The 21,591-nt window shown below is 59.3% G+C and overlaps 1 protein-coding gene and 1 long non-coding RNA gene across 15 annotated transcripts in view; one reads left to right on the top strand and one right to left on the bottom strand.

Moving 5' to 3' along the window:
• The window catches only part of RFX1 (regulatory factor X1), a 32,511-nt gene extending 12,510 nt beyond the window's left edge, over window positions 1-20,001 (bottom strand). For 2 of the 14 annotated variants that reach the window (XM_042978363.1, XM_042978356.1), the window contains exons 1-9: window positions 19,073-19,436; window positions 12,091-12,145; window positions 11,506-11,861; window positions 4,671-4,780; window positions 4,372-4,455; window positions 3,598-3,705; window positions 2,514-2,630; window positions 1,311-1,406; window positions 552-935 (exon numbers count right to left, since the gene is read on the bottom strand). In XM_042978363.1, coding sequence (XP_042834297.1) covers window positions 552-935; window positions 1,311-1,406; window positions 2,514-2,630; window positions 3,598-3,705; window positions 4,372-4,455; window positions 4,671-4,780; window positions 11,506-11,812 — 1,206 coding nt within the window. In that variant the 5' untranslated portion in view covers window positions 11,813-11,861; window positions 12,091-12,145; window positions 19,073-19,436. Of the gene's footprint in view, window positions 1-551; window positions 936-1,310; window positions 1,407-1,510; window positions 1,604-2,513; window positions 2,631-3,597; window positions 3,706-4,371; window positions 4,456-4,670; window positions 4,781-11,505; window positions 11,862-12,090; window positions 12,146-19,072; window positions 19,437-19,719 lie in introns of those variants that run through there. The other 12 variants (XM_042978368.1, XM_042978362.1, XM_042978360.1 and 9 more) reach the window with 12 other exon arrangements.
• On the top strand, window positions 18,854-19,744 carry LOC122236600. Its single transcript, XR_006214685.1, has 2 exons — window positions 18,854-19,115; window positions 19,429-19,744. It is a non-coding gene; the product is annotated as an uncharacterized LOC122236600 (long non-coding RNA).
• Window positions 20,002-21,591: the final 1,590 nt, after the last annotated feature.

Raw genomic sequence — 21,591 nt, forward strand, 5'->3', positions numbered from 1 at the left:
ATGGGGCCTGACGTGAGGCGGGCTGAGGAGACCCCGGAGTCCTACTCTGAGCGTGAAAGCTGGACCCCACAAGTAGAGCCAAGCACTGGGACAAGGCTGTCACTAGAGCTAAAGCCAAAGCTGGAGCCTGAAAACCACATACAAACAGGGCCTCAGGGGTGGAGCCTGCATCAAGGGAAGGATCCCCGTCCGTAGGGGCGGGGCCTGGAAACTAAGTACAGGATGTCAGGGGAGGAGCCAGAGGCCAGGGGTGGGGCTCCGGTTGGCGGGACACAACCTGGAATTACTGACAAGGTTTGGGGGGCGGGGCCTGGATTCCCCACCCCCATCCCCCGCCCGTCTGTTGGAGTGGAGGCTGGGACCTGGGACCGCCAGTCTTGGGGGTGGGGGTGGGGGTGGGGTCGGAGGTGGGTCCCCACACTGGCCGGGCGGAGGTGGGGTCTTCAGGGCCAGCAGGGCCAGGCGGGCAGCCTGGGGCCGGGCGCCGGCCGGGGCCGGCGGATCCCGCCCCCGCCCGCCCGATGCCCCCCGCCCGTGCGTCGGCCACCTACTTTGAGGGCCGTGGCGGCCGTGCCGAACACTAGCACCTGGGGGACTCTCTGGATCCTGACCCTCTGGTCGGGGCTGGCTCGGGCCGGGAGCCCGGGCAGTGGCTCGAAGACCACTTTCTGCTGCGGCAGGAGCAGGTGCGGGGGCATCACGCCCACCAGCTCCACCCACTGCTCGGCGCCCGGCTCGTAATGGGGCGGCGGCGGCTGGGGGCTGCCTAGCGGCCGGACCTCGCCCCTGCACGCGGGCGGGAGCGGCGGCGGCTCCGGGGCCAGCGCGCTCGGCCGGGGCCCGGGCGTGGGTGGCCGGGGCGGCGGCTCCGGCGGCGGCGTGGGCCGGGGCTCCTGCTGCTCTGCCTTCCTAGCGGGAAACTGACTGCCTGAGCTCTGGAGGACAAACAGAGACACTGGGGGGTCACCGGGAGCGGCCGCGGGCGGGGCTCTAGGCCTCCGCCGCCCACCGGGTCGCTGAGCCCACGCGGCAACCCCACGGAAGATCCCGCCCGGCGCCTCAGGGAGGGGAGAATCCAGATCTCTCTCTTAGCAAAACCTGGGCCCTTGAACCGCCAGGTGCCGGGGAGAGGGGAGGCTCCAAGACAGAGTCTAGAGCCCACAGCCCAAGCCCTTGAGGAACTCCCCGCCCCCCCTCCCCGCCCCAGCCCCGCCCCATTCCCTCCCTGCAGCCCGATGGGCCCGCACCCACCCCTCCCCAGCCCGGGCCTAGTCCCAGTTTGCCCAGAGGTAAGTGGAGAAGACACGCACCTCTTGAGCCACGTGAACTGGCTGAAGCCCCTGCACCGTAAGTTGCTGCACGGGGCCGGCTTTGGGCGCCTGTGGAGTGGCTTGGACCACGGACCTCTGGGATGGAAAAGGCAAGTCAGACTGTGGTAACCGTGGCGACCAAAGGCCCACCCATCCCTGAGCACCCACCCCATGCCCCCATGAACTCTCGTAAGCCTCACAGCAGCCCGGTGAGAAAGAGGCCACCATTCTCCAGCTCTTCCCTGCCGGCCCTGCACCAAGTGCCTTTGAGATTCAGGACCACATTGACCCCGGGCGTTCAGTTAGAGGCGTGAACAGAGGCTCATCAAAGTGAGGCTGACAGGAAGTGGCAGAACTGAAGTTGAACTTGGGACTGACTGCGGGAGTCCTTGTCACCCACCCCCACTCTGGACATGAGTTATCGCACACCCCCACATCCGCCATGCCTCCACATCCTTGCTTTCATGCTACCGCAGGAATACGGACATCGCCCTCAGGGCACAGAGCGAGGGGCAGAGGCGGGGGGTGGGGTGGGGTGCCGAGTGGTGGATTAGGACTCGGACCCAGGCCTGGAGGTTCAGAGGGTGCGTGGTGCTCGGCAGGACACCTGCGAATCCTTCAGGATGGGGTTTCCGCTTTTCCTCTGGGGGAGGTCTGTGCCTTTCATCTGGTTTTGCGAGGGGTTTGGGACCCCGCAACGTGTGTGATGGCGACCAGATGGCAGACGACCCTTGCCACTTAACCTGCCCCAGCAGCTCAGAGCATAGCCTCCTCCCAAGGGCTGGCCGTGCATTTGGAGGCTGGGCCTCTCCCCGAGCTCCTTAGGGGTAAGCCTGGACTTGGCCTCGGGGCTTCCTCCCGGCGAGTGGGCCCAAAGAGGCAAGGTTGTTTCTCAAAGTTGTTTCCAGCGCCCGTTCAGTGTTAGGTGCCACCTGTGAGGACCACATCTCATCCCCCAGCAACCCCGACCACCCTGCCCCCAGACTCCCAGGGCAGAAGCCATTATGCAGATAAGGATGCCGTGTCTGAAGGAGAGCAGAGGTGCTTGCCAGAGGCCCCGGGGGGGCCGGCTGAGGATGCACCCCTACCTGCTTGGCTCCCACAGACCTTCCCGACCGCAGCGCTCACAGACAGCCAAGGAGGCCGCAGAGGCTGCCTGGCCAGCACCCCCTGCCCCAGCCACCGCCCGCCTTGGCCTGGCACCTCTTGGGTGACGGGGACACTCTGCTGAACGCCACAGACCTGCAGCTGCTGCGGCACGGCACCCGCGGGGGCCCCAGCCGTCTTGCTGGAGGAGCTGTTTGCCTGCCCCGGCGACCGCTGCGAGGGAAGGAGACACGGGAGCGTAGTCTGGGCACCCAGGCCCTGGAAAACCCTTCTCAGGAGGGCTGTCCCAAGAGCTACTTGGGGAGGGTGGCAGTCTACAGAGGACTCAGCCTCCTAGGCTGGTAACTGGCCGCGTTTCATGAATCCAAATGCCTAGTCCCTGCCGTAGCCCCGCTCACTCCCAGGCAAGGCTAGGGGTTCGGCTCACAGGTGCCGGTGGGGGGACCCACCCTCCGCAGCCCAGATGGCCTCAGCTCAGAGGACACCTGTGCCTCCGAAATCAGAGGGACTGCCGCCTTGAGGCGAGGAGGGGTAGGTGAGGCGAGCCCCACTTTCCAGATGGGAAGGGATGTCCCAAGGCCACACAGCTGAGTGGCGGCACCGGGCACTGACCCCAGGCAGACTGGCGACAGAGTCCCTGTGAGCTCTGGGCCCTGCTGTGGCCACTCGGAGCCGACGGCCCTTGGTATTATTAGCTGTTTTACACAGAAAACACTGGGCTCAGGAGGCTCCAGGGGCCTGGCCAGAGTCCCCCAGGAGAAATGGCTGAGCTGGGGGTCTGACCCCAAGCTCCTGATGCTGCCACCTATGCTCCCAGCCACCCGTGGTCTGCCTGCCTCCAACACACTCATTAGTGCTTAGGGGGTCCCCAGAATCCACCCTGTAGTCTGGGGAAGAGCCTCTACCAGCCTTGAGGGGCACAGGGGGACCCGCTTTGCTTCCTGGGATATGGGGTCCTGATGCGGAGCTGCGAGGCCCATCTCAGGCTGGGGTGGGAAGCGGCTCAGAGCTGGCAGGGCCACGAGTCAGGCAGCCAAGCCACCCGACCCGGGCTCAATAAGGACTTTGGAGGAGCGAGTGGGCTTGGGGGCGCAGGGACCCCTCCAAGTATACTCTGGGGGTACAGGCCCAACCCGGGGAGAGAGGTACAGAGAGGGCAACCGACGGGGCCACCACCTACCTCAGGGGGCGAGTGCACCTGCTGGGTGCCATGCACTGTCAGGGAAACCTGGCCACCCTTGCCGCCTGGGGCCGTGCTCTGCACCACCAGACGCTGCGTGGGGAGAGCCTAGAAGCAGGAGGAAAAAGGACCACAGTTCACTCACAACAGCCCGTCCGGTTCCCGCCAGCATCTGCGCCACACCAGGCGATGTCCTGGTGGTGCTCACCGTCAGCTCACAAAACTGCCCCGACGGCCCCCGGGCAGCACTGTTACTACCCCCACCGCACACAGGGTGACAGCGAGGCCTGGGACGGCGAAAGCGCTTGCCCGAGGCCCTGGAACCGGTAAGTGGCCGAGCCAGGGTCGACGTCCAGGGAGCCTGGCTCCGCAGGCCATGCGCAATATGCTCTCACCCTTGAAGCCCGCTCTGGGCGGAGCCCCGTCACACCGCCGGCAGCCTTCTGGGGGACAGGCCACCATGTACTCACGGTCCCCGTGCTGGCTACGGGCTCTTGGCTCCTAACTGGCATTGGGTTCTCTGCTTTGAGATATCGGGGCTGGGCCTGAAAGCCACCTTCCTTACTGCTACTCCTCGGCTGTCTATTAAGATGTCTCGTGCAGCAACTCCTTCCCCAACGGGCCCTGACTGCCACCGTCTCACTGGCCGGAGGCGGCGGTCATCCCCCTGGATGGGGCCTAGGTCCTTGATGCTGGTGAAGGCCCATCTGAGCAGGCCACCAGGAACTGGCTCTGCAACCCAGGGGGAGGCCGGGCCTGGTGTGGCACCCTTACCTGCTGGGGCACTGAGATGTTGGTGAGCTGGAGGGGAGACACGTGGCCCGGCTTGGCCTGCACGCTTGTCTGGACCAGCAGACGCTGTAGGGGCAGGGAGTAAGGACCTGAGCCATGTGGGCTTCCCCAGGGCGGGGCGGGGGTGGTGGCTGAAGCGAACATCTTGCTAAGAACAGGTGAGCAGATGGCTCTGGCAGCAGGGTGGGAGGGGAGGCCAAGTACCTGTGGCCACCGTCACCAATGCCCCTCTCGTGTGCCCTCCCGCCCTGCCCCCTGGGGGGGAGGGGAGTGCGTCCTACCTGCTGGGTGCCCTGCACCTGCTGAACCACCTGAGTGGGGACTCCGGTCTGGCTGGCTGTGGAGCCCGGGCTGGCTTCTGATACAGTCTCACTGGCCCGCATGGCGCCTTCTGTGAGGAAGGGTCACTGGGTCAGCTCCGCCTGCTGTCCCTGTCAACCCTGAGCCTGAGCCCATCAGGAGGGGACGAAGTGGCCTGAAGCTGATCCTCTGACAGAGCGGGGTCTCTCCAAGATCCTGCCTGTCTCCTGGCAGGCCCTGACACTGCACATTGGGATAAGCCTTAAGGACCTGTGGCCCTTGACAGGCAGAAGCAGCCCCACCCCACCCCACCCCTCTTCGTCCCAACGCTAGACCAGGAGGGGTGACTGAGGAGCCGTGATGCTCAGGCCCAGAGGGCTGGATCCCTTTCCCCAACAGATAGGACTTGTGGACAGCCAGTGACTGACCCCCTTCCCCAGGGTCTCAGCAGCCCTGGAAGGACCAAGGTGCTGGGGCCACCTTCCTCAAGAGGACTCTTGGCTTCCCAGGAATGGGAGATGGTCAGGAGTGAGCTCAGAAGGCCTTGCCAGCCTGTGGCCAAGCACCTCCCCTCTCTCTCCACTGTCCCAGCCTCCCTGTCCTCGGTGGGGTGGGGGCAGCGGGGGGGGGGGGGGCTTGGAGGTGGGCAGGCAGGTACTCACGCTGACAGGCAGCCGAGAAGAGGCAGTCGTAGAACATGGTGCCCACCTGTCCCCGCCCTGCCCCTGCCCCCGTCCATCCAGGGGAACCTGCCCACGGTCCTCACTCCTTGCCCACCTCTTTGGGAACAGCAGGGTGCGTGGGCAGCTTTCTACCCGCAACCTTGGGGAGCTAATCCCTCCCGGTGGATGCAGAGCTCCCGGCTGCCCTCTTAGAATAAACACTCTCCTCCCAGCAGACATGGCCCAAGCAGGGCCTTCTCTGGGCCGGGGCCTTGCTATGAAGTCAGGAGGGAGGCTGGTACCCGGAGACGCTATCGGGCAGGCGCAGGTCAAGTTTCATGCACGTCTCGCTGAGCGATTAACAAGGGAGCTGAGAAGGGGAGGGGCACGGGGGGCAACTGTCCTTGAGGGATGCTGGCTGGGAGTCCCCCGCCCCAGTCAGGATACCATCCATCCTGCCCCCTCCCTGTGGCCTGGCTTGGTCCCAGCAGTTCCAGAAGCCAGGGTAGGGTGGTGGGGCGCATATGTGCCTGCCTTCCTCCAAAGTGCTACCAGGAGCTAAGCTGCCAGTGCCACCTCCCCGGGGGGTCCCTGGCAGGACTGGAGGGTGGTGGGCAAGGAGGAGGGCTACCTATCATGCTTCTAGTGCCCCAAGTGTTGCGCTACGGTCTTCCCGGGTAGCTGGAGACAGAAAGAACTTTTATCACCCCTGTTATTAGATAAGGCAAGCGACAGGGAAAGAGGAAGTGACCTGCTTAAGGTCACCCAGATGGGAAGTGGCAAGACAGGATGCTGGCCCAGATCTGTGCCCACGTAAACCTCACATTGTGCGTAGAATCCAGAGTCTCAGGTCATGCTTGGGCTGACACACCAAGGGCCGTGGTAAACAGTGAGGGGGGGGGGGTCAACGGGAACCCCAGAAGGACCAGAGCATCGGGAACTGGGCCTTGGCTATGTGGGGACACAGGCTTGGGAGAAGAGCCTGGCCAGGGCAGAAGGGCAGTGCCAGGGAGCAGCGAGAACCTCAGGGACCAAGTCTGGAGCAGAGCTCAGGAACGTGTTATGCATTGGGGGGAGGGGGAGTGGTGGCCAGATGTGGGAGGTGGTTGTTGGGGGAGGCCTCTCATTGGCCACACGTGGGACACACATTGGGACAACCTCAGGCCTGCTTGGCCAGCTGCCTCTGCAGCCAGTTCCAGGAGATACCAATCCCTAGATCTGGCTAGAGTCCTCCCTCGTATCCACTTAGGCTTCCCGGAGCAGTGAGGGAGGCAGCCATCACTGAGATGGGCCCCCGGGAGAAACCTGAGAAAGCCCTGAGTCACGTGAGGGGCCTGGCACACCTGGCCGTCCGTGGGACACGGGGAGCCAGGCCCAGCCCAAGGAATGGCACCCAACCGAAGAGGTCTCTGACAGGTTTTGCCTAGTTCATGGTGGGCCAGTGACTGGAGGGCTGGCGCCAGCTACCTCCTAGGCCCGGGGCCTCCGATGAAAACGCCTTCAGTGGGACCTTCAGCGGGACCTTCAGCGGGACCCTCGGCAGCTGGGAGGCCTGGGGACCTGCTGAGACCAGGGGATGGGGAAGCCCCAGGAAACAGTCTGGGATGGTCCTCAAGGCTGGGAGCCCCGCATCTGCCAGGCCAGGAGGGGGTGCCAGGCTGCACCATGGAGTAAGCAGGTGAGATTCCAGAGAATAATATTTGGATGAGGAGCTTCGTGTGTGTGTGTCTGTGTGTGTGCGTGCGTGTGTGTGTGTGTGTTGGGGCCTCTGCATCTGTCTGTCTGCTTTCTCCATTCTGGGCATGTGCATGAGACCAGGGAGGGCCCTGCAGCCTCAAGTCTATAGTCAGGAAGTGGCAGCTGGTTTCCTGTCCCTCAATCTGATGAGCATCACTTCCTCCCCGGGCCCTGCAACTTCCCCATTGAGACCTACTCACATCTCCAGGACCACGAGCTATGAGGGGGGAAGACTGAGGGAAGCCCCAGAGGCTTGATGACAAGCTGTCGTCCTCACGGACGACAGACGGGGCAGTCTGGCTCTCTCCCTCCCGACCCTTTGATCCTGGAAATGACTTCCGTCAGGCGCTCTTGGAGCGGCCTGTGGGTCCTGGGTCCCTCTCTGCCCTGACCTTGGCTTCCCCGTCTGTAAAGCTCTCTTTCGGACACAAGTCTTCCTGGACTCCCAAGGACTCCAAGTGTGAGCGAAGCAGGGAAGACGGGCTGGCCGCAGACCCTCCTTCAGCCCAGCCCTGTCTCCTGCGGGCCGGCTCAGTTTCACCTTCCTGCCGGTGGCAGCCAGGGCCCGCAGTGCCCTCCTTCCACCTCGAGTTTCGGGCAAGAGGCTGGCAGCCTGTGAGGACAGGCACTTATGGATCTAGAGGGCTGGTCCTGAGCAGGGAAACGAGTTTCCTTCCCATCACCTCCAAAGACACCTTCGGGCAGAGCCCATAAAGTCTGGCGTGTGGTGTTGCTCTCAGTTGGGCTTCCAGCCTGGGCTCCAGGTTGGATCTGGCCCGCGACTCCCCCCCCCCCCCCCCGCCTCCTCCCTGTGTCCCCCTGGGTCCCTGGTCAGCTCAGATTGCTCTGGCTCTGGAGGAGCCCCTGGCACCTTGCCGCACCCTTGACTGGTGTCAGTTACCTCCCCTACCCCCGCTGCCCTGCCTGGGATGGGCTCACGTGACCCAGAGGCCACCCTTAGATGAAAAGAGACACTAACCCAGGAGAGGGTCATGGAGGAACCCTGGGAAATCACTGCGAGGGGATGGGGGAGGGGCCAATGGAGCAGCAAGTGGAATGACAAGGTACAGCCAACCTCCTCTTCCTCTGAACAGACGAAGGAAGCATCACCCAGTAACCCTTTGGGGGACGGACTCCCCGCCACCGGGACAGGGAGCAGCGGGGAACAGAAAGCCCCCAGCACCACCGTGAAAGACAGACCAAAGAAGGAATCCCTAGTGTCACCCCCGCGGCCCGTTCACTGCAGCCCACCAGCATAGAGTGGCCCCATGGTATAACGGGGGACCAGGGGAGTGGGAGCAAAGGCCTGACCTCTAAGTACCAGGGGCTTGCTCCCTGGGCATGCATCAGGGAGCACAGGAGAGGCTGGGGGCGGGGATAGAGGAACATGCCAGGAGTTGGGGGTGCCCTAGGGCCTGGAGCCATGTGCCCTTTCCAAACCCTTGCCCTGAGGGCCCTGGACCCCCAAAGCAGCAAAAACCAGCACCCAGGAAGTCCAGGGCCAATCAGATGCCCTGTATGCTGAGCGAAGTCCTCCGGCAGTGACAGGCGAGGCCTCCCGCCTACTCTCGGCTGCCCAAGGCTGACCGAACGTGAAGGCTGTGATGGGTCAGGCTGGCACTCACGTGGGTGCTCACCAGTCATTCCACAAAGACCCAGTGGACAGAGCCCCGCCCTCAGGGATAAGGGGCTGGGCGTCATCACTTCAGGTGACGATGAGTGTTAAGAAGAAAAATAAAGCAAAGTCAGGAGACGGAGTGAGCCGTGGAGGGTGGGGAGGTGTGGGCGTCAGGGAGGTGGCATCTGAGCAGACACCAGAACAGAGAGGACGAGCCATGGGAAGGTTTGGGAGGGCAGCGCTCCAGGCAGAAGGCGCCGAGAGCGCAAAGACCTGGAGGTCAGACTGAGCCTTGTGGGTTTTTAGAGCCTCAGGAAGGCCAGTAGGGCTGGAGCAGGTGTGGGAGGGGGCAGGTGGGACCCGGTGGGGCTGGGAGGCTGGCAGATCTCCCAGCCAGAGTTGGAACGCTAGGCAATTGTCGGCAGGGGATGTAGGAAGGGCGGAGCTTTGAAAGCCCTTTCCTTGTGGGAGAGGCCACAGGGGGCCAGATCTCCTCAGGTGAGAAAGCCAAGGTCAGGGTTTCTCAGAGAGGGTTCCCAGGGCCACCTGCCTCCGAATCATCTGGGTTGAACTGGGTTGTGATGCGATTAATCAATAGTTGCCATCAGGCTCCCTCTTGGGCGCTGTGGGGGTGGACGGTGGTGGGTGAGGGCAGGGGCTGGATCAGGGTGGGGGCCGTGGAGGTGGGAGAGATGGTCGGTGCTGGCAGCATTTAGGAGGTGGGGCCAAGAGGTCTTGCTCAGGGATGGGTAGGACGGGAATCCAGGCTGGCCTGGGCCCGGGTGTGGTATTTATTAGGACGAGGAAGTCTCAGGAGAGGGCGGACTGGATGAGGGGAAAACATCCAGAGTTCCATCTGGCCATGCTGGCTTGGGAGGCCTGTTCAACCCTGAATGGATGGGTCACAGGTGGCTGGGGTTCAAGGCCCTGGCCCAGGGAGTGCTGTTAGCACCGAAGTGGGAGTGAAAGTGGACACACTGGACAAGGCCACCCTGAAGGGACGGGAGGAGGAAAACAGCAAAGGGGGCTGAGAAGGGAGGCAGGAAGTGGGCAGAGACCAGGGCAGGAGGGTGCTTCTGGGAGGATGGGGACCAGTGTGTCAGGTGGCTCCCAGGGACCAAGGAAGCAGACCAGCAGACAGACAAGGTGGAGCTGTGGGCGACTCCCAACTGGGGCCCTGGGCGGGGGGTGGGGGAAAGGCACAGGCCAGCAGAGGAGAGAAAACGAGTTAAGGAAGGGAGGGGGAACCCTTCAAGGAATTTGAACTTAAAAGGAAGTGAAGCCGTGGGCAGCAGCTGGAGGGGTGCAGGAACTGGGGTTTCTGGTTAAAATGGGAGCTGTTTCACTTTTGCAGGCTGGTGGGAAACGTGCAAGAGAGGGACTGAGCCACGAGGCCCTGGAAGGGATGGCCTGGGATTTTCAGAGCTGGTGGGCACAGACCCACCCTGAGAGCTGTGAGGCCAGCTCAGGGGAGATGGGGTCCTTCTTGATAAGTGATGGCGCCTGTCCCCAGTCCCCAGTGAGGTAGGCAGCAGGGTCAGGGATCAGGAGGGAGGAGTGAGATGAGATGATGGAGGTGAGGGTCGGCTTCTTGCAGAGTTGGGAGGTGGGGTATGCTGGTGAGAAAACCCAGCAGGATAACTGGGCAGTGCTGGGAACCTGCTGGAGATCTGCGACCTGGGGACCCTGGCCATGTCCATGGCTGGTGCTCTCAGCATGGCTCTCACATGACATCCCTCCAGGCCAGTCCCTGTGGTAAAGAGTCACCACTTTAAGCCCCTGCTTGCCCCCACCCCCACCCCTCTCTGGAGACCCCGATACTGCCAGGAGCCTAAAGGATGCTGCTCGGGGCTCTGGCTACATCCGCTCTGGTCCCCTGGGGTCATGTCAGTTGCCACATATCACTCTATATTGTCCTATCTTCCTAAACCTGGCCTTGACCTGCCCCTTCCACAGCCTCCCAGGATGGCTTTGCGATTCCCCCTCCTTCCCTTTCCATTCTGGAAGGATTGAGGGGCTTCAAGACATTCTCCCCCCGCCCTACTCCCACCCCATCCCTGGGTGCACACTGGAAACCACTGAAGATGCCCAGTCCTGGTCTGAGCTCTGCCTCCTCAGGGGCGTGACTCCCTGTCCTGACCCTCTGCTCCCAGTCCCTCCTGCTGGGCCCATCTCTAGGATGTGGGAAAGATGGTCCAGGCAGGAATCACGGACGCCACGACTCAAGCTTCCCGGCCACTTTCTCTACAGCCACAGGGGAGACTGCAGTGAGAAACAGGGGTCCTTGGCCACGCGATCAAGAAACTGCCCAACCAACAGCCTCCCTCGGCCCCTGGGTCCTGCCAGAAACAAAAAGGGTGCACCTCTGGGGAGGCCTCCCAGCTGACCTCCCCAAAGTGCCCCCACGAACGCCTCGCATGAAATGAGGGCAGGCTGTTCGCCCTCTGTCTCCAACAGACGTTTGCAAACTTTAAGTCCCCCGCCCAGTGCTTTCCTCAAGTGGCAGTTTACTTGGGGACAGAGACAGAAACAGCTCTAAGGGCCGCCCTGGTGGAAAGGAGTTCAGGCGCACAGAAGCCTCGTTGCTTGGCCTGACCCCTCCTTCCCCAGAAACGTCCCCCACCACGTCCCCCCCCCCCCGGGAACCCCAGCAAGTTTGAAAGCTGCCGTGCTGTTGACAGGCACAGTGACAGAGGGAGGGCGTCCCTGTGCCCCCCTCCATCCAGGACGCAGGGCTCCCCAAAGTCCCGTCCGAGTCGTTCTCAGAGCACCCCCGGCTCCGAGGACATGTCCACTTACCAGAGACGGTGACCACGATGTACTGCTGGGACGCCGGGGTCGGGGTGGGGGCGCCAGCCGGCTGCGAGGGCGTGGGGGTGGCCGGGAGCTCCGTCACATACTGCTTCTGGCTGCCTGGTGGCTGTGCCTGGGGCTGGGGGCTCTGCAACTCAGTGACATATTGGGGCTGGGGGGTAGCCGCGGCGGCAGGCGGCTGGGGGGGCTGGGGCGCCGCTGCTGGCGGCGGTGGTGGCTGGGGCTGGGCCTGTGGTGGCTGGGATGGTTGTGGGGCTGCCTGGAGCTCAGTAACGTACGCTGGTGTTGCCATGCCAACAGTGGGGGAAATGATAATAAATAAGGCTTTTTTTTTTTTCTTCCTTGGGAAGCAGCGGGGGGGGGGGGGAACAAAAAAAAAAAAAAAAGAAGGAAAAACAAGAATTAATCTACAGGCGGAGGAAACCAGGGGCAGCTCCTGGCTCCCTAGAGACACGGTTAGGTTCATTGCTAACTTAATTAAATCCTGAGGCTGGTGGCCAGAGACAACCAACCCATCACTGCAGGGGAACTGGTTATGGACTGGGGCTGGCCCACGCTTCTTCCACTCACCCCTGTCCAGGGCTTCTGCCTTCTTCCTTCCCAGCCTCGGCTGCCTGGGGGACCCCTGTGTCAAAGGAGGGTGAGGGAGGGTGGGGTCTTGGGCCCTCACCCAGAGACAAATAGTACACTTCTCCTGAGGGCTCCTGCAGACTGGGCAATGTGCTGAGTGCTTTCTCTCCATTATTTCATTTTAAACTTTGCAACAACCATGCCTGGGTTTGGGTTTGCTCCTGCCAGGTGAGGAGCTGAGGCTCAGAGAGGTTAAGGAGCTTGCCCCAGGCCACACAGCAGGCTGAGGCTGAATCCTGGGCACTCTGAGCACCTGAGTAGCTGGCTAATTGTTGGAAGGTAAGGTCGTGGGGAAAGCTGTCTCGCAGCCAGCCTGCCCCAGTTCCCTACATGCCTGCTATTTGGACTTGGATTCTTGGCTGGGTATCATTCCCAGTGGGGTGCCAGACAAGGGAAGAGTGTTTTTGAGTCCAAAAAGCTCTTAGAGCAGCTTGTGGCCACAGAGGCTTTCAGGCCCTTGAATGGACCGTAATGGGTTACCATAGCAGATGTGAGCTCATCACAGGAAGAGTGCCCTTCCGAGTCTAGGGGCACCGGGCTGGGAGCAGGCCCCGGCCACAGGGCAGGCTCAGCAGTCACCGCTGACCTCAGAACGGGGCCGGCCCAACCAGGCAGAGGCAGCTTTTCTGGCTGCTGAGGGGTCGTGGGTCCCGCTCCCAGGTACTGGGCTAGGCACCCGCCCCTCCTGATGAGCCCGGTCCCTTCTAGCTGACCGCGCCCCTCCCAGTGCTAAGCCCCACCCCCGCAAGCCCCACCTCCCTCTCACCAAGCCCAGAAGATGGGCAAACGGTTTCCCGGGCCGCTGCCGCCGCCGCCCACACTAACGGGTGCCATCCCCAGCCCCTGAACATCTGAGGACAGCGGAACAAACACTGGGGTGGTTAACAGAAGCTCCAGCCCCCGTATCTTCGCGGCCCCTGCCAGCCCAGGGAAGTATTTGAGTTTGACAGCCCTGCCCGTGGTCGCCTGTGACACCCGTGGGCACTCCAGGCCCCGCTGGCCGCTGAACCAGAGGCTCTCCTGCGCTAACCCTTGAGCACCTGTGTGCCATCGCGCGCCAGCAGGCAGCCCTCCGGCCACTGGTGACGAGGAGTGGGGTTTGCAAGGGGAAGGGTTTGCAAGTGGGATTTGCAAGGGGAAGGACGCGGGGGGGTGGGGGGTGGGGGTGGGGGTGGGGACAACTCTTGGTTGACCGGAAGCGCCAGGAGCCCTGGCTGCGATCACCTCTGCACAGCAGCCCCATGACGGAGGAGCCACCATGGCCATTTTACAGATGAGCAAAACCGCGCCAAGGGTGCCCAGCAACTGGTAAGAAGAGGATTTGAACCCGGGTCTCTCTGAGCTCCAGATGTGTGCTCTTAACTGCTAGCCCCACCCCGGGAGCCAGGCGCAGGGCTCACTTACTTCTCTCAATCAGTACATAGCGTGTTCCCTGTTTTCCAGACGGGGATACCTGAGCCCCATGCACAGAGATTAAACACCTGCCACGCGCAAGAAAATGTCATCATCCTGCAGCCCCTGCCCTCCCAAAGCCTTCATGCCAGCATCAGAGGGGCTGCCTTATGGGGGCTCCTCACACCATCAGGTCCAAACTCCGGCCGAGCTCAGGTGCTCGAGTCACGGCTGCTGATCAGTGTCCGTCTGTTTGGGGTCAGAGCCACCTCGACACGAACCCTGACTGGTCTCTTAATTCATGAACACGTTACTGACCTTCCGCTGGGCCTCAGTTTCCCCATCTGTACCTGGGGATGAGGAGGACACTGATGCATAGGGCTGGTGTAAAGGTCCGACGAGACAAGCCCAGCACCCAGTAAGCCCTGAGAGGTGGAAACCACTATTCTCCTTCTCCTTGAACAAATATCTGTGCCAGGTAGAGATGGAGGGGGAAGGGGAAAGAGGTCTTAGAAAAGAGGTGCCCAGGGGGACTCCAACCCTGGTGTTTGTTCATCAGCATCACCTACGGAGCTAGTTAAATGCAGGCTCCTGGGCCCCACTGCCCAGAGTCTGGGATGGCCCCAGAGTCTTGCTGTTTGAGCTAACTCTCCACCAGATGGTTCGAGGCAGGTGGCCCTGGGGGACGTCTGTGAGAAACCCTGGCCTGGGCTTTTCTGAGCCCCAGCATGGCTTGCTCCTGGGGTACCTCCCACAAGGAAAGAACTTTAAAAGCTCCACACTTGCAGGTGCTTTCTCCTCCTTGAGGTGCAAAGCCCGAAGGCCTCATTCCTTCCACTCAGGGGCAAGGGAAGGAAGGGACAATGAAGGCTGAACAGCGAAATTGAAAAGGAGGAGGGGAGGGGCGCCTGGGTGGCTCAGCCTGTTAAGTGTCTGACTTCGGCTCAGGTCACCATCTCACTGTTTGTGAGCTGGAGCCCCGCATCAGGCTCTGTGCTGACAGCTTAGAGCCTAGAGCCTGCTTCAGATTCTGTGTCTCCCGCTCTCTGCCCCTCCCCCACTCGGAGTCTGTTTCTCTCTCTCTCTCTTAAAAATAAATAAACATTAATTTTTTTTTTTTTTTTGAAAAGAAGGGGAGATTAGTGAAACAGTTAAACCAACTTCTCTATTGGACACCTTCTGAGCACTGCCATTGCCATCCGTCTCCAGGAAGGGCCATACAGGATCCCAAGTTTCCCACAATTGTGTGACCAGGGAGCCCTTTTCTTTCCATTCGTGGATGAGTAGGTTAAGCACTGTTTTGCAAGGTGCTCCCTAGACAGAAATAAGTCACAAATATTTATACGGCATGAGACCCCTGTCTTTACAGAGCAGGGCACACAGAACAAGGGAATCACTCAGCAAACCTGTTCCTTGGCAGTGAAACTGCCAAGAAAGTCGCCAATGGCTGTATCTATCTTTCAAAGTCAGTATCTGTTTTTGGAGAATGTTTGTTTTGCATCAATCATTGAATCAATCTGTGGGCAGGCAGCCTCTATTGCAACTATTCAACTCTGCCCTTGCAGTGAAAGCAGCCATAGATAATATGTAAATAAATGAACGCAGCTATGTGCTAATAAAACTTTATTTATAGACACTGAAATTTGAATTTCATATCCTATCACGCCAGGACATTTTATTCATGCCACACAATATTCTCCTTTTAGATTTTTTCCCCCCAGTCTCTTAAAAGTGTAAAAATCATTCTTTGTTCACAGGCCACACAAAACCAGGTGGCAGTCAAAGTTTGCCGACCTCTGTTCTGGATGCCAGATTCTACAACGAGATGGTTTACATCTTGGACAAGGCCCTCCGAAGGAAATGGAAAGAAAGCTCACTTTCTTCATCTGTAGAATGGCTTCAATGGGGAACTTGCAGGGGAACGGGGAATTTAAATATCATGCTGTGCGTTTCCTTGATCCTCTATAGCCAGTTAGTTTTTAAGACTTCTCTGTAATTCCTCCAAAACAGATCCTAAGGCTGGACACTTCTCTCCACTTTCATCAGCCAATCCCAGCTGTCAGACCCCCACAACACTCTCATTACTGGCTCCTAGCTCCATTCTCGCCTCTATAGTCTTTAAGATCCTTTGAAAACACAAATCCTATCTTGTCACTCTTGTATTCAGGAGGTTCCAAGGCTCCTATCACAGAAATTAAATAAAATCCAGAGCCCGTCCCAAGACCTCTGGGCCTTGAGGCATCTAGCCCCTCAAGTCTCTCCTTCTCACTTTGAATGTTCTAGTCAAACTGGCTCTTGCTCCGAGAATGTTCCATGCCTCCTCCTGCCTCAGGACCTTTGCACCAACTCTTCCACCTGATTGACATCCTCTCCTCACCTCTACTCCCCTTCTCCACTGCTGGCTGCCTCATATCATTCAGGTCTCAGCTTATATGTCACCTTCTTGGGTCTCAAGTGTGCCTCCCACCCCATGTACTCTCAAGCACAGACTCCTGTTTTATTTTCTTCCTGGACCTCTATTTCCTTATTTGCTTCTTTTTTCTTTTTTTAAACATTTATTTTATTTTTGAGAGAGAGACAGAGAGAGAGAGAGAGAGAGCAGGGGAAGGGCAGAAAGAGGGAGACAGAGGATACAAAGCAGACTCTGCTCTGTGAGCACAGAGCCCAATGAGGGGCCCAAACTGACGAACCGTGAGATCATGACCTGAGCCAAAGTTAAGAGTCAGCCGCTTAGCCGGCTGAGCCACCCAGGCGCCCCCCCCCCCATTTTCTTATCCATAGTTCCTCTTCCTTCCATGACCAGAAATGCAAGCTCTCCCAGGGCCGAGACCTGGCCCGCCTTGCCCATCACTGACCTCCGGGTCCAGAACACTGACTGGCACGTAGTAGGGACTCAACTTTTACTGTCAAATGAGTGTCCACGTGCCAGGAACACACTGTTAATGAGTGTCAAAGGTCACTGTGAATCTACCAATGGACGAGACCTTGTCAAAGAGTTACTGCCTCCTGCCTCTGCCTGCCAGCAGCAGCCTTGTGCAGCAGGGCTGGGCAATGCCCCCTGGTCCAGAACGGGCTGCCCAGCCCAAGAAGAGCATGCAGTGTGCCGTTGCTGTCTGCAGGCTGCATCCCTGGGGAAGTCTGCCTGGCCCATCCCCGAGATGTTGAGATGTGTATGGGGAGGGGAGGGCAAGGACTTCAGCTCCAGGGACACCATTCCCACGACACCCACATCTCTGGCTCACCCAGCTGCCTCCTGGAAGCCTTGGGGCTGAGTCTGGGCCCAGGCCCAGGAGAATTTTTTTCTGTTTGGCTGCTCTCCTGAAGCGGGAGAAGGACTATTCAGGAGCGAGGGGAATAACACTTTCCCACTAGAAACTAGAGTCCTGGTATCCAGCTTCCCGGGATCTCTGTCATCTCTGTCATCTGCCCACACGGCCCAACAAGTGAGTCAACCTTTAAAGCCACTAGGCTCTCACCCAATTCAAAATGATAAAAATAAATACAAGCGGTGTAATTCAGAGGGCTGAGCAAGAAAGGACAATCGTGATAATAAGGGGAGCCGCTAACACAGTTTGAGCAATTACTCTGTATTTGATGTTCAACATGTATTCTTTCATCGGGTCCATAACACAGGAATATGAGATTAAGAGTGTTACCGATGGTCACTGTCCCTCGCTTGGACAAAAGGAAACTGAAGTTAGAGAAGTACAGTAACTCATCGAAGGGCACACAGCGACAGTTGATTGCGAGAAAGCAGCTGATTGCTTCCACAGGCGAACTAAACCAGTGCCCTCAACCCTAGTCACAAGACCCCTCTGGGCTTGGGCCCTTCGAATGTAAAAGTTATGGGGGGGAGGGGGCAGTTAACAAGCCTAGATAACTGCTAACATCGCCTTCTGCTCAAAGTTTGCCTTTCCAACGGGTGGTGATGACCTTTCTGGCGACTTGGTATTTCCAGTCTGGCTCTGAAAATTAATCTCTAACTTTCTGAACTTTCAAGGGGTCCTGTCACCTCTCAAAGAGGAACGGGTCTAGAAAAAGTCTCCGAGAAGTGAGACCCCCCCACCCCTCCCCCCTTGTCTCAAATTCCCGACGGAAAGCCTCAGGAGAGCCTGAGACGATCCTTTTCCTCGAAGTTTACTGACTTTAAAAGAAAAGGGCTACAGTTTGCACACCGCCACTCAGCTCCGCTGATGCCGAGCTCCAAAGCAAGACAGAGAACAAGTAAAGTGGACTTGCCCAGCTGGCTATCTGAAAAAAATAAATCCTTCCCCAAGCAGGTAGATCCTGTTGCCCGCCAAAGCAGTCGCTCAGATTCTCCTGTAACAAACATGGAACACTTCCCCTTTCCTCTAATCTTGATGTGCCGCTCCTGCCCACGTGGCTCTGGAGGCTGGTACCTCCTCAGTGACATGTGACCCAGCTGACACCAACTTGATTGACACAAAAACATGTGTCTGGCCAACAGAGGCAGCTTAACAAATCTAAGAAACTTCCCCAGGCGCCATTTGCTTCCCGTTCCCAGAAAGGCAGACCTTGATGGGCAAGAAGGTTAGAAATCGTCCCATCTCCAGAAACAAGTCCTCCGGCCAGGGACGATACGAGGTCTAAGAGAGCAGCGCACAGAGAAGCAATCAAGTTTCTGTTCGTCTACCTCAGTCACCCCAGATCACTCCTCCCCTACCATGGGCTTCGACTTCTGCAAACCAGATCCTCCCGGCTGAAGCCATATTCCTAGCCCACAGTTTCGCCATGAAACTTTGTTTTCCTTTGCTTTCTCTCGGAGAATAAGAGAGATTTAGGAACAGACGGCAGTGTGGAAATCAAGATTAGCTAACAGTTCTATCAAACCATATTCAAAAATAGCACATAGCAGTAAAAGTTCAAAGATGAGGCCTAGAGAAATTCCTGAAAGGAGTCAGAAATCCCTGAAATGTAGAAAAGGGACAATGGCAATGATTCTCCCCACTTTACAGAATGGAAAACTGAGGCCTCAGATGTGGCAGACACGGAGTACTGGGAATGACTGGGGGGGGGGGTGGTGGGCTCTAAAGCGACGCAGCACAGGTGGCTTTCCATCCCTTTGGGAGGCTGTAAGGCCCTGGCGGCAACTGCCCCACCCGGTTCCCCCGCCACCGGCACCCGCCGGCCCCGCCCACACCTTACGACCTGGCCCCGCCCATTCACCTCCGCCCCGCCTCGCCCCTCCCTCGCTCCCATTGGCCCAGCCTCCCCAGGCCCGCCTCTCCGCACCTCCCAACATATAAAAGCCCCCCGCCCCGTCCAACCGACCTCCACTCGCCGCCGGCCTGCTAGCGCCCGCCCCTCGCGGGGGCTGGGCCCCGGACCCCAGGGGCGGGTGGTGTCGCCCCAGCCGGGCCCCGGCCCCCTCCCCCACGGCCCCGACAGTCGCCGCCGCCATTTTGACCGCCCGCCCCTTCCCCCCGGACTATGATTACAGCGACACCCGCCGCCCGGGCCCCGCCGCCCTCCCTGGCCGGGCCCGCCACCCCAGGGCCGCCCGGGTTACCTCGGCTTCTTCCTACTTCTGTCCGCAGAAGGGCTTTCCAGAGGTCTCGGAGGCGATGTTGGGAGGGGGACGGAACGTGCCGGGGTCCCCGGGCCGGGCAGGGGGGGGTGGGGGTGGGGGTCGGCCGGGCGGTTGTTGTTGTTGACTCGCGTTGCCGGGTTGCTTGGTCGCCACGACTACCGTGGCTATGGCGCCTCCGTTTCCCTCACCGGGGCAACTGTTGCTACCCACCCTACACACGTCATGGGCGGGGGCGGAGTCCCGGGTGATTGGCGGCGCCAGGAGAAGTGATTGGATGGCGCTAGGTCCTGCTGCTAAGCTATTGGTCCTAAGTCACGCTTTTCAACACCCTCTAGACTTCTCGGCGCTCTGATTCATCGGTGTGAATGTCCGTCAAAGGAAATTGAACCCTCAAAGGCAGAAGAACCCGTCACTCCCGCAAGGAAGCAGCGGCCTAAGAATAAAGGGGTGGGGTCTGTGAGGTTGGGATTGGCTTGCGGCTGTAAAACCTGCCTTATGGTTCAGCTAAAGGGATGTCAATCCATTCCAAAGGTTTGCCGCGCTCTCCAGCTGGGAACCGTGCGCATGCGCAGCACGCAAAGCCAGCTGGGAGTGGTAGTCCGCTCAGCGTACTTTAAACGCCTTACCAACTATAAAAGGCGAGAAAGGAAAGCTCTCTTCCTTCAGACTTCTTCCTGCCCCGGTGGGTCAGTTCCTCGCCTCGCGCGCTTACGTCACGGGAGGAATGCAGTGACGCGCGCGGCTCGTCTGTGACGTCAGCGGCGGAGCTGGGCTAGGGATTCAGTGACGTCACTAGGCGCTCTTCCCCTCCCCCCCTATTCCCCTACGTTGGTAAGATGGTCGTGGGATGTGAAGGCTGGGTTCGATCCCGGGTCCCATCCCTCGAGCAAACTTCCCCCGCCACCTCCGCCTAGACCCGGCCTCCGCGAGGGCTCCCGCCTCCCCCTCCTATCGGGCCGGAAAAGGTCACCGCTGCCGGGACAACCGCGGCTATCTCCGCCCCGCAGGCGGTGCGGACAGCCCTGGGAAAGGTCTCCTGCAAGCGGAGGACTTAATTAGAGGCTTCTAAGCGCGGGCGATAAGCAAAGGTCGGCGCCCAGCACCCCCAGGGGAGTGCGGGCTGCTCACCAAGGCTCCACACCGCACCCCGACGCTCTTCCCCCTCCGTCGCGCCGCCCCCTCAGCGTCCTCCCTGCCTCAGTTTCTCCAGGAGAGAAGAGACAGAAGCGGGTCGAGACTAGGTTGAGGGCGCAAAAACTCAATCATCAAGATAAATGACATTCTATCCAATATTTTTTAAGTATCAAAATTAATGGGGAAAAAATAAATCCATGATGACCAAACTACCAAAATTTTAAATAAAGATAGGATCCTGCCAGGAGTGGGATCAGGACGAAGTGAGTCACGCAAGTGCTGGATCGGATCTTGTCTTTTACTTTTTCAAAAACATATTTTAATCATCAATTTTTTTTTGCATTAATTTTGATTTCTCAAAATAGTAATTATCTTGATAAATGAGTTTTTTGCCCTCCCCCCACCCCCCCACCCCCGCCTGCCGCGCCACCCTCTTCAGTTTTGCGCCGTGGTCTCCACCAGAGACAGGAAAATGGAGAAAAAGCTCAGAGCCCATGGTTCTACTTGTAGTCCTGCTGTGTGACAGTGTGACAAAGCGGCTCTGTCTCTGAGCTGCTGTTTCCTGGTTCAACCAACTTCACCCCTCTTGTGTGCAAGGCCGGGGCTGTAAAAGTAAAGAAAGCAGACAAAACCTCAGGCTTTGCATTTTATTAAGAGAGACACAATTACTAGCGAAATGACTACATAAGATAGGTTTTTAAGGGGCTGTAAGAGTGACATGGGAGGGGGTGGGAGAGGAGTGACAGGATGCAGTGGCCTGTGTCACTTGAGGGAGGGGTCCTGCAGTCCTGAGTTGTGAAAAGAAGCAAACTCCATAAAACCCAGGTGGAGGGAACGGCGGGGAGGAGGGGAGGCGGGAGATAAACATCAGGCTGGGGCAGAATGAGCAAAGAGGAAAGCGTCAGGAGGTGAGGTCAGAGAAGTAAAGGCAGCCAGGTGATTCCCCAGAAACCCTCCACCTCCCAACAGCCCCGCAAAGTGGAATATCCACCCCCCCCCCGCCCCGCCCCACTAGACTGGTAAAGCAAAAAAGCAAATAGAGTCTCAGAGGTAGAAGGAGATTCTTCCGGGATCACACAGCTGGGAGGCAGCAGAGCCCAGACAGCCTATCTCCTTTTCTGGGCCTTTCCAATGTGCTTTGATGCCCCTGGGTGTGACCCTCCACAGTAGAGAAAAAGCAGCAGCAGTTTCAATCGGCCTGGAAATGCTCCAGGAGCCCCAGCCCTGATAAGTCCACCCAAGAATTAATGCGACTTGCAGGCATAGGGTGGCCAGGATAAATCCCAGCCCACAGAGCCATTCAGCCCCTGCAGCTGCGTCTGTGAGACAGGTGGAGGTCCCAGGGCCAGCCCTGTGTGCATGGG

The sequence above is a fragment of the Panthera tigris genome, chromosome A2, assembly GCF_018350195.1.
Source record: "Panthera tigris isolate Pti1 chromosome A2, P.tigris_Pti1_mat1.1, whole genome shotgun sequence".
Classification (NCBI taxonomy): domain Eukaryota; kingdom Metazoa; phylum Chordata; class Mammalia; order Carnivora; family Felidae; genus Panthera; species Panthera tigris.